The sequence below is a fragment of the Melanotaenia boesemani genome, chromosome 11, assembly GCF_017639745.1.
Source record: "Melanotaenia boesemani isolate fMelBoe1 chromosome 11, fMelBoe1.pri, whole genome shotgun sequence".
NCBI lineage: Eukaryota > Metazoa > Chordata > Actinopteri > Atheriniformes > Melanotaeniidae > Melanotaenia > Melanotaenia boesemani.
In genome coordinates this window covers 25,691,688-25,705,140 of record NC_055692.1, presented here as the reverse complement: position 1 = coordinate 25,705,140, position 13,453 = coordinate 25,691,688, and the positions used below count along the sequence as shown (strand labels likewise).

General features: G+C 40.3%; 1 protein-coding gene across 1 annotated transcript in view; it reads left to right on the top strand.

The window, feature by feature from the left end:
• Window positions 1-9,911, top strand: part of hmcn2 (hemicentin 2) — a 41,655-nt gene extending 31,744 nt beyond the window's left edge. Inside the window, exons 54-81 of the mRNA XM_042000355.1 lie at window positions 55-182; window positions 339-495; window positions 579-700; window positions 789-953; window positions 1,078-1,185; window positions 1,267-1,401; window positions 1,954-2,088; window positions 2,419-2,688; window positions 2,766-2,956; window positions 3,054-3,267; window positions 3,464-3,598; window positions 3,702-3,892; window positions 4,554-4,635; window positions 4,877-5,047; window positions 5,293-5,445; window positions 5,578-5,715; window positions 6,088-6,209; window positions 6,343-6,583; window positions 6,676-6,735; window positions 6,847-6,966; window positions 7,088-7,222; window positions 7,354-7,473; window positions 7,690-7,815; window positions 8,166-8,294; window positions 8,386-8,679; window positions 8,761-8,880; window positions 8,993-9,119; window positions 9,220-9,911. Coding sequence (XP_041856289.1) covers window positions 55-182; window positions 339-495; window positions 579-700; window positions 789-953; window positions 1,078-1,185; window positions 1,267-1,401; window positions 1,954-2,088; window positions 2,419-2,688; window positions 2,766-2,956; window positions 3,054-3,267; window positions 3,464-3,598; window positions 3,702-3,892; window positions 4,554-4,635; window positions 4,877-5,047; window positions 5,293-5,445; window positions 5,578-5,715; window positions 6,088-6,209; window positions 6,343-6,583; window positions 6,676-6,735; window positions 6,847-6,966; window positions 7,088-7,222; window positions 7,354-7,473; window positions 7,690-7,815; window positions 8,166-8,294; window positions 8,386-8,679; window positions 8,761-8,880; window positions 8,993-9,119; window positions 9,220-9,598 — 4,468 coding nt within the window. The 3' untranslated portion in view covers window positions 9,599-9,911. The remainder of the gene's footprint in view (window positions 1-54; window positions 183-338; window positions 496-578; window positions 701-788; window positions 954-1,077; window positions 1,186-1,266; window positions 1,402-1,953; window positions 2,089-2,418; window positions 2,689-2,765; window positions 2,957-3,053; window positions 3,268-3,463; window positions 3,599-3,701; window positions 3,893-4,553; window positions 4,636-4,876; window positions 5,048-5,292; window positions 5,446-5,577; window positions 5,716-6,087; window positions 6,210-6,342; window positions 6,584-6,675; window positions 6,736-6,846; window positions 6,967-7,087; window positions 7,223-7,353; window positions 7,474-7,689; window positions 7,816-8,165; window positions 8,295-8,385; window positions 8,680-8,760; window positions 8,881-8,992; window positions 9,120-9,219) is intronic.
• Window positions 9,912-13,453: the final 3,542 nt, after the last annotated feature.

Here is a 13,453-nt window from a genome sequence, read left to right as displayed (position 1 = left end):
CTCGTGACCTCACATAGTCTATTCATTCATTCATCTTTTAACTATTTGCTTCAGGTACACTGCGTTATCAGAGGGATCCTTGCGTATACACGGAGCTCAGTTGAATGATGCTGGTCGTTACTACTGCACAGTGTCTAACCAGGCTGGCTCAGATCACCGGGGAATGGATCTTCGTGTATTTGGTATATAAAGGATACAGTTTATTTCTTGATCCACAGTGATTCCTCTGTGATTCTACAGTGTGAAGTGAAGGAAACAACAGTTCTTTGTTCCTACTTTTTTTTTTTTACCTTGATTTGTTAAGCTTAAACATATTGTGTTATTTTGTCTCATATTAGTGGGTCCTTCAATCAGTCCAGGTCCATTCAATTTGACAGCAACTACTGGAGTTAGAGCAGTTCTGAGCTGTGAGACAACTGGTATACCCCCACCTAAAGTATCCTGGAAAAAGAATGGGACTCCTCTTGATGTTAGTCAGCAGTCTAGTGCATATAGGTAAGGTAGACAAAGCTGTGGCTGCTATAAATGCACAATATGCAATACAACTTATGTCTTTTCTGCTTGACTTCTTTGTCCAGGTTACTGTCCTCTGGCTCTCTGGTTCTTTTGTCTCCATCCAGCGAGGATGAAGGTTATTTTGAGTGCACAGCAGTCAATGATGTTGGAGAGGAGCGCAGGGTCATTGAAGTCATCCTGCAAGGTGTTCATTTGAAGTTTTATTCCATAACATTACTGAGGAATATTATTTCTGATGTGTTAACTTGTGCATTTGATCTAATCCCATGTAGTTCCACCATCCATTAAGGATGACGTCACAACAGTGAAAGCTGTGAAGATGTCTTCTGTGGTGTTGCCCTGTCATGTACAAGGACGTCCTCAGCCAACAGTCACCTGGACTAAGGGTGGATCTAAACTGAGCATCAGAGGAGGAAGCTATCGTGTCCTCCCCACTGGTAAAACACTTAATGTCTAAGGAATTGCACAGGTTGTACAGCTCTCTGAATCATCTGAAAAAAAATTATAATTTTGCTCACTAAGTGTGACATTATACATGTGACTTTCGCTTATTTTATGCAGGAGTATTGGAGATAACCGCTGCTTTGCCAAGCCATGCTGGCAGATACACATGTTCAGCCCATAACCCAGCTGGAGTGGCTCACAAACACATCTCTCTCACAGTACAAGGTAAGATCTGATCAGCTTGCTGCAACTTAATGTGCAAACATAAACCAAAGTGACAATCTGTGTGCTCTTTCATGGACTTAGAACCACCAGAGATCAGACCAATGGCAGAGGAAGTACAAGTAGTGTTGCATCATGGAACTGTGCTTCCCTGTGATGTCCAAGGCTTCCCCAGACCATCAGTCACTTGGCAAAGAGAAGGAGTTCCCATAGCAACAGGTGACAAGCACAACAGTTGCTTTTTGTACACAATGTACAGTTATTATGTATGATAATCTGCCACAGATATCTATGATAAGACACTAAAACAATAATTTTCTACAGATTTCCATATTAGAGTTTACAGCACATGCTCTAAAGCAGTGACTCCAAACTTGGGGTCCCAGGAGAACACAGGAGGTCTGCAAAGTTTTCACTGCACAGAGCCTGTGTGATTGTTAAAATTAAGGTCATGTCTACACAGAGATGACTGGAGGTGTATCTGCTCACGTTTTTTATTATTGAGACATTTTGGTCACATAAAGCCAGCGTTTTGGCAAATTTTGAAACCAAATTTCCCTGTGAGTAAATAGTGCTCATCATAATCTGCTTAACAACAATGGTCCATGAGTTTTGGTAGTTGCATGAAGAGGGTGCTCAAGGAAATTGGTTGGGAAATAATGCTTGGTAGTCCAGTAATAGATTAATCAAATAGTGGCTTTGCCTTGCAGTGAGCTCTGATCTCTCTGGTCTTACTGGATTACCGATAACACTATTTTCCTGCTGCTGCAGGTCACCGGCTGGCCGTGCTTTCAAGTGGAGCTCTGAAGTTCTCTCGAGTGACACTTGGTGATGCAGGGACCTACCAGTGCCTGGCAAAGAATGAAGCCGGTGTTGCTGTAGCAAAAACCAAACTTGTCCTTCAAGGTAAGGCTGGTAACCTTATCTCACAGTTAGTAATAAAGATGACTGTAAAGATGATTAAAGATGACTTTCCATGTTAATTTCATGTTAATTCCTGTACTGTACATCAAATATTATGTAAGCCTATAAGATACCCAGTTCTGTTCTAGTACTAGTGATAGTTGCAAATTAAACACACACACACACACACACACACACACACACACACACACACACACACACACACACACACACACACACACACACACACACACACACACACACACACACACACAAAAACTTTTTCAGACATTTAGAAATGAATAAATAGCTATTAATTTCATGCTTTTCTAGTTCCACCAGTGCTGAGTGTGCCTCGCGTTGACTACACTGCTGTGTTAGGCCAGCCAGTTAGCCTGGAGTGTGTTGCTGATGGGCAGCCTCAGCCTGAAGTTACGTGGCATAAAGAGAGAAAACCAATGGCTGATGGTGCTCATATACGTGTATTTGCCAATGGATCTTTGGCAATTACGTCTGTCCAGCGCAGTGATGCAGGGGTTTACACGTGTACAGCCAAAAACCTGGCTGGCAGGGCCAGTCATGATATGCGGTTGCTTATTCAAGGTGAGTGAAGCTTTGCTTTGTATAACTCCATAGCTCATGTGGTGTAAGGACTATAACATATTTATGTTGCATTTCAGTCCCACCCATGATTCCTCCTGCGCAGACAAAACTGTCAGTCATTCAAGGATTCCAGGCACTGCTGCCCTGTGCTGCTCAGGGTTCACCTGAACCTAAAGTGTCATGGGAGAAGGATGGTGCCACCGTGCCCAACCTTCCAGGCAAATTCACAGTCCTGCGATCAGGAGAGCTGATTATTGAGAGGGCAGAGGTTTGTCTGATTATTGCCCACATTCTTCACTACATTAAAAGCCATTTCTTTGTATTTCTGTGCTGAGGAATCATTTCTGTCTTCTTTCTTCATACAGCTTGGAGATGCTGGAATATTCACATGTGTAGCCACCAACCCTGCAGGCTCTGTAAGACAAGACATCCACCTGTCTGTCAATATGAGGCCCGCCTTCAAAGAGTTGCCAGGTGATGTAACCCTGAACAAAGGACAGAGCATGATTTTGTCTTGCCATGCTCAGGGAACACCTACTCCCATCATCTCTTGGACTTTCAACAATAATCCCTATAAAGGTATTTTTTTTGTTTGTTTATTTATTTTTTTAGTTTCATAGCTGCACAAGTGAGCATGCTATTTCATGATGTAAAGATTTTATAGTCTATCCTCTCTGTTAAAGCTTGGTCTTCTTACGCATGTAGACAGGACTTTGAGATAAAATTGAACATAATACATAAATTCACCTGACAAAACTGAATAAAAATCTTTCAGGAGCCAGTGTAGATGAGGCAGGCAGGAGCTCAGTCATCATAGAGAATGTGACTTTGAGTGATGCTGGGACCTACGTGTGCATAGCAGAGAACAGTGTGGGCTCCATCAGAGCACTCTCATTTGTTCGTATTAGAGGTGAGTTTTTTTGGCAAAGATTCTCTCTCATTTAACCTTCACTTGATGATTGCATCAATTTAATTTATGTTATGTTATAAATATATTTGCTTTGCACCTCCAGAGCCTCCAGTCTTGAAGGGTGAAGCCCACATGTCTCAAACAGCCATTCAGGGTGGCTCTGCAATGCTAGATTGTCCAGTCCATGGAGACCCTAGCCCTGTTCTCCGGTGGCTCAGAAATGGAAAATCTTTACCCCGACTCCTTCGAATGCAAACTTTCCATAATGGATCCTTGGTCATTTACAGCATTACTGTAAATATGTTTATTTTGTCTCTGTTTTTTTTCAGTGACTTAGCAGTTATCTAGATAAGTTTGTTAATCATAGTCACTTAAACTTGAATGATTGAGCCTAACTGCAAAGCAAACTGCATTAACAAATGCGTCACGTAGTGAAGAATGATGAAGCAGCTTTCATCCTGTCCAAGCTTCATCTGCAGTCCCCTTGGGTGGAGGGACAGTGTGTGACTGTCCTGCAGTGTCCTGCTTCCACTGAAATCATATTCAGTTCAGCCACAGAGGCTAACAGCATTAGCAACAGAGGGAAGAGTGAACAGAGCGCTGGATGTTCCCAGACTCTGGCCCTCTTTCCTTCGCCTATAACCTTGTTACAGTCTCTAACTGCTGCTATAATTGCACAGCCTGCAGCTGAGACTTTCTCACAGACGGATGACTGTCCTCCTTATAGAGCACTCTAATGTGAAATTTCCCTCCTCTGGTCCAGTAATGTCTGTCATGACAATCCAGTGGAATAAAATCACCCGACCTGTTCAAAATATCAACTTTCTTGCTATACCATAAGCTTTCCTTTTCATTATTATTATTTTTGCATTTCAAGACTTTTTCATTAAGGTTTGTCACCCAACTATCAGATAAAACATTAATTAAGTTGTCTCTCTTCTATGTTTTTTTACAGGCTGCAGATGAAGGAGAATATAAGTGTTTGGCTGAGAGTGAAGCTGGAAAGGTTGAGAGGACGATTACTCTCAAGGTTCAGAGTGAGTTCTGCCTTTATGACTATACACGTTTTGAGGTTAGGGAACTGAATAACAAACGAGCAAAACATATCTCTCAAATCATTTGGCTTTCCTCTCTAAGGACTCTAATTTAATTACATCCTTACCTATTAATGCATTTGCTTTTGTTAGGTAAGAGCGCTCATTTCCAAGTGCTTGGCAAAACAATCAAAAAATGTAGACATAAAATTATACTTAAATTCTTTCTTCCGTTCCCTCTCAGTCAATGGAGGTTACTCAAACTGGGAGGAGTGGGGTCCATGCAGCAGCACCTGCGGGCAAGGCTTCCAAGAACGAATCAGACTATGCAACAATCCAGAACCAGCAAATGGTGGCCGATCTTGCAGTGGTCCAAGCATCGACTCTAGAAAATGTCAGACTGGCCTGTGTCCAGGTAGGAATGTCTTTTAATTTAATCATCATTTTCTTAACACATCAAGGTGATCTTTTAAAATAGCTTTTCTTTTTATCTACAGCTGAATTTATTAATGTCATGCAGTTATGAACCAAACAATAAAATATAATATAAACCATTTTTTATCAAATTCAAGAGTTGCAATCTCGACTTTTTTCATTAATGACAAATTGTGACAAAAGTGCATGTAAAATTCCCATTTTTCTCCCCGTTGGTGGCGGCAGGTGAGATCCCACGCAAGACCAGAGGCAGCCTGATAGGAATGGTAAATGAAAGAGAGTTTGGCGTGTCCTTCTTGGAGGCCAACATTACCGACAATGAGGAAGAGGGCAGCAGCATTCTACAGGCACGCCTGGACAACATCCCTCCCACCGTGGGTGAGTCCTTGCTCAGGATGTAGGCTACTGATATCATTAAGGAGCAGTTTAATCAGTATATACTGTACATTACTTAAACTGATCACAAAGAGGTCTTTCTCTGGTCTAAGAGTTAATGTTGTTTTATTGTAGGTCCTCTGCTGCGGGTACTAGTGTCTGTTTTTACTCCCATTTATTGGACCACTGTACTGCAGAGCGGAGAAGCCAGAAATGGCTACTCTTTCACAGAGGGCCAGTTCAGGCAGGAATCTCAGCTGGAGTTTGAAACAGGTGAACTTTGCTACACAACAAATATATAAATGTAATTTCAAACCTTTGAATAATTTATGGTATTCTGTTTTTTATGGTAACATTTAGGGAGCTTGGCAATTTGCTCAACCAACTATTACATGAAGAACAAAAGCAGATTTAGTGATTTTATTAATTGATTACTTATTAATTGATCTATTCTAAGCTGTGTGTATTATGTAAACTATGCTGTGTGATTGCGATTGAAACGTTAAAAGTACATTATTTCTCAGCTTTTTCCACTTGGACAAAATAGTACAGTTTTGTTAAACAACCAGCAGATGGCAGCACTCACCGCTTTTGAGATGCACAAGTTTCCACTTGAAACAGTGTTTTTTTATTCTCTTCTCACAGGGGAGATTCTTCGTTTAACCCACGTTGCCAGAGGTGTGGATTCTGAAGGAGTTCTGTTGATTGACATTGTAATTAATGGATTTGTTCCTCCATCATTATCATCATCTCATCTGAGTCTCCAGGTCTGTTGTTGAAATCATTACAACATACCTTTAAAGACCCTGATCAAATCTCAACTTCTGGCTATATCTCACTCAAGAGGTTTGATTATCTCATACTTAATTTGTCTGACCCGATTTTACCTTCGTCCCACAGGAGTTTGATGAGTCATACGTGCAGACAGGCCAAGGGCAGCTGTACTCATGGTCATCTCAGACCCACAAGAGAGGAGGAAGCCCCATGGTGCTGCGCTGTAATCATACTGTCATTTACGAGGGCCAGGAGGAGCGCCAGGGCCCTGTTCTCCAGCTGCTCAAGCTCTCCGGGATAAACAGTGTCTACAACATGTTTACTCTTACTTTGGACTTCCATATCACTGCCAGCCTCCTAGTACCAGGTTTGGGGGAACAAAACAAACTTTCAACATTACTACATAGGAGGAAGTCATTGATCTAAATGTAGCTAACACTGCTTGGACTCCATTTGCAGATGGTTATGAAGACACATGCCCTAAAGGTTTCATTCTTGACACCACCTCCTACTGTGCTGGTATACTGGTTTTCCTTGTTTATGCTTAATTTATTTGTAGGCAACATTTACTTTAATATTTGTCTCATTGTGCCACTGTGTTATTAATATAACCAAATTTCCTCCTATTAGACAAAGATGAATGTGCACTGCAGTCCCCCTGCTCACATTCATGTAACAACATCATGGGAGGCTTTACTTGTGCTTGTCCATCTGGCTTCACCATTTCTACAGATACCAACACATGTCAAGGTGAGACACAAAAGGTAGAACACAGATAGATATTAAATATAAAGCAAAAAAAAAATCTTTGTCACTGTCATCTTGGCTTAGCCTTAGATCTCATTCTCCTGTTTTACTTAATACTGTCCAGATATTGATGAGTGCTCCCAAGGCTCCCATATGTGCCACTACAACCAGCAGTGTGTAAACACAGTGGGTACATACCGCTGCCAGGCCAAGTGTGGGCCAGGATTTAAACCCAGCATCACAGGAACCAGCTGTGAAGGCAAGTTGCTGTTAATCTCTGATAAACTGCCTGCACAACATTTCATATGGAAGCATTTATCTCCTGTCTTAACATACAGTCTTTTACATATGAAGACTGATAAAGTCGTACGTGCCAAATTTATGCTTCAGATGTGGATGAGTGCCAGGAGTCTGCCATCTCCCCGTGCCAGCATCAGTGCCTCAATACTCTGGGTTCCTACCGCTGCATCTGCCATCCAGGATACCAGCTGTCTGGACATCGCTGTATAGGTTGGTCCGCTCACTATTTTTATCATTCAAAAGCCAAATTATGTTTAAAAGAAGTTACAAGAAATTTAATATTTTAACATGCTCAATTTGAAGTCAGACTTTGCTAGAAAGTGTTTGGGCTAAACCTCAGACAAACCTTTTCTCCATCAGGATGGATTTTTGGTAATTCAGATAAACCAACTGCTTACAACTGCTTCTATGTTTGCACTGTTACAGACATCAACGAATGCATGAGAAATGTATGTCCGGCTCATCAGCAGTGCCGTAACACAGAGGGAGGATACCAGTGTTTTGACAGCTGCCCAGCAGGAATGACCACAGCAGAGAATGGAGCCTGCGTGGGTTAGTGGCTGTCATAGTTTATTTGGATCCACTTTCGTTGTTTAGACTGTGATCCTTGTAGCATCAGACCATACATAAAACAGTCTGTATGCTGTTTAAATGCACAGAATCAGCTCATGTTAAAGTTTGATTTTACTGATTGCACTCTCCTTGGGTACTGAACATGTGGTCAGTACTGTTAGTGAAGAATGCCAACCATAAAATGCATTCAAAGTTGTGTGAATTTTGCAGGTTTATTTAAGCCTGCAAAAAGAAAATGCTGCCATTGCTGCTTTTTAAATTAGTTTGTTGGACTGTGTAAAATTATGCTAAAATGCTGATGTCATTTTTTTTTTTTTTTTTTTTTTTAGATATTGATGAGTGCCAGGATGGGAGTCACATGTGTCGCTACACTCAGATCTGTCAGAACACAGTTGGAGGTTATGGTTGTGTTTGTCCCAGAGGTTACAGATCCCAGGGAGTAGGGCTTCCATGCTTGGGTAGGACATCAGTTTGCCTGCTTAATTATCTTAACATCCCATTGATGGGAGCTGACATAGGAAATAACCTTTAATTTATTTTACCTTTCAGACATTGACGAATGTCTGCAAACACCAAACCCATGTGCCTATCAGTGCCGGAACGTCCCTGGCAGCTTCAGGTGCCTGTGCCCTCCTGGGACTGTGGTGCTTGGGGATGGGCGCTCCTGTGTGGGTCTGGAGAGAGGGCAGACCTTCACCAATGGTACCAGAGTCAGGGCAAGACTCCGCCCACAGCTGGTATCGTCCCTTGGCAGGCCAATCCTTTCTCGTTCTAATGGAGTGTCTCGGATTACTAGACAGAGCTGTCCTGTTGGGTACACCAACAGAGATGGTGCTTGTGTCGGTAAGTTTTCTTTAAAAATACTCTACGACAAAAGGGTGTGTTAGGTTGTTGTTACCATTTTGTTTACTATTTTCCATACAGATGTGGATGAGTGTCTGCTCAGGAAGCCATGCCAACATGAGTGCCACAACACCATTGGCAGCTTCCAGTGTTCGTGCCCCCCAGGATATCAGCTCCTGCCCAATGGCAGAAGCTGTAAAGGTAAGCGTGATCTTAAGTGGTCTAAAATGGTCTTAAATGGTCTAAACCTGCATATTTTAAGCTTTAATGAATATATTACAATTAAATTCTCATCATCTTTTTCTAACATTAGACATTGATGAGTGTGTGGAACAAGGCATAAAGTGCGGACACAATCAGATGTGTTTTAACACCAGAGGGGGATACCAGTGTCTGGATACACCGTGCCCTGCATCCTACCAGACTGGAGGAAGCCCTGGGTAAACTACATGACTAATAACTTTTATATAATCAGACTACAAATACTTGCAAATAAGTTTGTGTGAGTGAAAGTGACACATATCCTATTGATCTTTAAAGGACCTGCTACAGGCCCTGCTCTATGGACTGCACCACAGGAGGCCCCCTTTTGCTCCTGCAGTACAAGCTGCTCACTCTTCCCTCCGGCATACCAGCCAATCACAATGTGGTACGACTATCAGCATTTTCAGAATTAGGAATCCTGCAAGAGCGTACTTCCTTTACAATACTAGAGCAAGAATCAGAGTCCGGTGTGATGGGCCGTGTGTTTGGTATCAGAGATGAGGCCGGCAGGGGGATCATCTTCACTCTGCGAGTTCTGGATAGACCAGGACTGGTGCGGCTCAAGGTGCAGGCCACCACTATCTCACCACAGGGTCGCATTACCTACCAAAGCATCTTCATCATCTATATCTCCATCTCAGCATACCCCTACTGATCCCAAATGCTGCTTTACAAATAACTCTGTCCCCCAGTGGCCTTCTAATGCCTCTCCTCCTCAAGGTACACCACAAAAACCTTCACCTTAAAGAAATTACACTGCAAAGACTAATACACAAGTTAAGGTGGACATGGTTAGTAAGTGGAGTTTGTGAAAATATGCATCCTGATTTGTGACTGAAACATAACGGGGAAAAGTACGAACATTTTATATATATATATATATATATATATATATATATATATATATAAACAAGTCTTCTCTTTTTAATGTTGCTTTTTGTGATTTGATCACACATATGAGCATCCAGTGGTGAAAACATCTGAACTGAAAAACTTGCTGTTTGCTCGCTTTTTCTTTGGGAAAATATGAGTCAGTCTTTCTAATTCATGTCTGAAAATGCAGGAATCATAAAAAGCATAATCTAATCCCAGCACTGAATTTATTTAGTGTCCATCAAGATTTTATCTTTCAGTCCTTGGCCTGATGGGCCATTTTGTAAGTATGATTCAAATAGCGAACATCTCATTTTGGAGCAGAGATATTCATATCAAAATATGTTTGTAGACCGCACTTGAAAATACAGGTCAACTACAAATCTTTAAACAGCTATGAATTTGTATATTGTTCCCCCTTTTATTTATTTAAGTCATTTGAACACATGGTTTAAACAACCTTCTGTCACAGAGGGTTTGAGATAACATGGATCTACTGGTGTATTGGCACATGGTAACAATGGCTTATGGCTGTCAAGCTAGTGCGTATTAGTGTTTTCATCCATATTTTTGTACTCTTTTATATAATGTTTTGTCACAATAAATGTTAAGGTGCTATTCTGAATGTACTTGAGTGTTATGAGTTTGGATGAATGGCGCTGATGTTACAAAGAAAACAGGCAGTAATACAAAAACTAACTACAGTGCTGGACTACACTTAAAGTTTATGCAGTGTAGCATTAGCTACAAAAAAATCATGACACACTTCAGACTCACCAGCTGTTCAGTAATCAAAAGTGCCATTAACATCAGAACCTGAGAAGGGAAGTTACCTGAAAACCCTGAAATTCCCTCATTGACAGGTACAATGTTTAATCTCTAAGATTAAAAATATGTCCTTATTGCTGTCCGAGTGTCTCATAATTGTACAAATAAAATTCTGCTTCTGTCTTTACCTCATTGTGTCTGTCAGTCTTGCAGCAACACATTTTGTAAACTCATCTCACAGCTGACAGCTGATCCTGCTGCTTTTATTAGCCAAAGCGGGAGCACATTCAGAACTTGGCCCCGTTACCTCAGGCAAAAAATCTGCTGTTCAGATCATTTCACAAGAATCTGGTGTTCAGATTATATCTTCCACAGTTTACGTTATCACAAACCTTTAGTGGATCAAAACATATTTTTGTTCTTGCTATGGCTCCTTCCCCTGTTGTTATTCACAGTTTTTCAGACAGTCAGTCTCAAAAACCTGACAGAGCATCTGTGCAAGTGACAGGAAATATAAAGATGACTGACAAATTGAAGTTTCACAGTAATGCTTGGCCAGAGAAGATTGCATCAGTGATACAAATCACTACATTATTGGAGGGGCCCGCGGCCCTGCATTGGAATAGGTAGGTATATAAAATCACTGGATGTCCAAAATTTCCACTTGGTGCTTAATTGAGTAGTAATATTCTAATAATGAGTCACATCAATTTCAGACTGATCAAACCATGAACTGACCTGTTATTCACTATTTTTAGAGGCATTGTCATCCTGGAAGAGCCCTCTGCCAAAAGGGTATAAACAGTCCAACATTACCACTTTCATCAAAATGACCTTTTTCCATAAATTTGCCATTCATCTTTTTCACACAGAGTGAAGGATTAAAACATGCATAATCCACAGAGACTCTGCAATGTGTATGTATGCTAAACGCCAATAGGTTGATCACAAAGCAGATAAAACAACGGACGTGATGAACTTCAAGATGCATGAAAAAAAGCAACAGCAGCACTTGACAATTCTCATTATATCAAGATTTAACTGTAGTTTCACTCTCTTACAAAGCAGAAATAAGTCCACTACGACTTCTGTATTTTCCAAAGTAGAGAGAAGCTAAAGGCCTAACAATAGCAGCTGTCCACCAACATTATCAACAGTAGGCCCCACCTCAGATTGTTCCACATGTTTCTGCAAAATGCTTCAACATGAAGATGTGCGTTTGTGAAGCACTAGCAGCTATTAAACTTTACAAGCGAGAATGAGTTGTGGCTAACCAGTTTGTGCCAAAATCAGTATGAGAATTACTGATCAGAAAACAGTATTCCTCAACACAAAACAAGAACAAACAATAGATTTAAAACGTATGTTGTGTAACGATGTGAAAAGATTCAGTCTACCCTGATGCAGAGGCATATGAAGGCCTTTTGGGAATATGTTAGCATAAAGGTGACATCATATTTCTGGAGGTCTGTGTTTATTTCAGTGGAAAAGTGGGAGCTTAATATGCAAGATGACACAAAGATGCAGAGCATGTGTGCTTGAGTGGCCAGATCTCTCCCTCACTGAAAACATATGGTGATGTAACACAGTGGTAAACATGCCTTTCTCACAACTTTCTGAAATGGGTTTTCTGGAATAAAACAGTAGATTTGGTGATATTTTCTTACAACAATACACCACTGTGTTAACTTTTCTGAAGTAACATTCTCTGTTCATAGTTATATTGATTTGTTTTAGGCATGTTTTTTCATTTAACGTTTATCTCTTAGTTCTTTAATGCAGAAATCATTCCAGTAATAGCTTTGATTTGTGCAGTCAATGTAATCTTCTACAAGAAAAGGCTTTGACTTTCCAGGTTTACACACTGAAGCAGCTTTTCACTTGTGTAACATATCCAATGATGTAAATCACACTATTGGTTGCATTCATAGTGATTTTGTTTATAGCCTACTAAAAACAAAGAATCTATTAGATTAATAACCGAAGTCTACAATTTAAGTTAGCAGTGGACTTTTATTTATTTTGAAAACAGCATGTCTACCTCTAAGAGTAATACCTCTGCTGCTCAGCAGATGGAGCAGGTTTTAAGTTTTTTTTTTGTTTTCTTTTAGATGTTGAAACAGATACAGATCATCTCCTATGCCAGCATAGCTGGATATTGTTAGTTTCTCAGCTGTCATTACTCCCCTATCTTGGGCTGTTGGTTGTAAATACTGACTTAAGGAGAAAATATAAATAACACAGCCTAGATCAAACTTTACCAGAGTCATACATGTGTCTTTTTATTTCTAGCAACACTTGTGTCTATTGAAAGGGTGAAGAGCTTAAATAGTTTGACAACTGTTATCCAGAACAGTTTTTTTTAGCCATTTCCCTGAAATGAGTAAGGGAGAATGTCAAGGAAAAGTGTGTGCACATGTGAGATTTTTTTTCTTTTTTTCTTTTTTTTTTTTTTTTTTGCCTTTTCTAGGATTTGAACATGAGGCTCACAGTCATGATAGAAATTACTGGTGACTGCGAGAGAATAAAACTTTATATACCGAGTTAAAGGGGGGCTGATTATGTAGTTTTCACCTTTTAGTCCTATAAAACAAACAAATAAACAAACAAACGAAAACAACTATCATACAACAGCACTGTGACTATTATTTAAAGAGTAAATTCCAGTTTATCCTTCCATCGTGTTTTCCATGCTGTTTCCTCATTTTAAACAAACACCTATTAAACTTAATTCTTTCTGACTGTGGAACGTGTGCATTTAATTAAAACTGTGTACTCGTGTGCTTAGGAAATAACTAAAGCAGCACTAATTTTGGACTTTAACATATGGCTAAATAGAACAAGCAATGGTAGCAAATATTTATAAGAA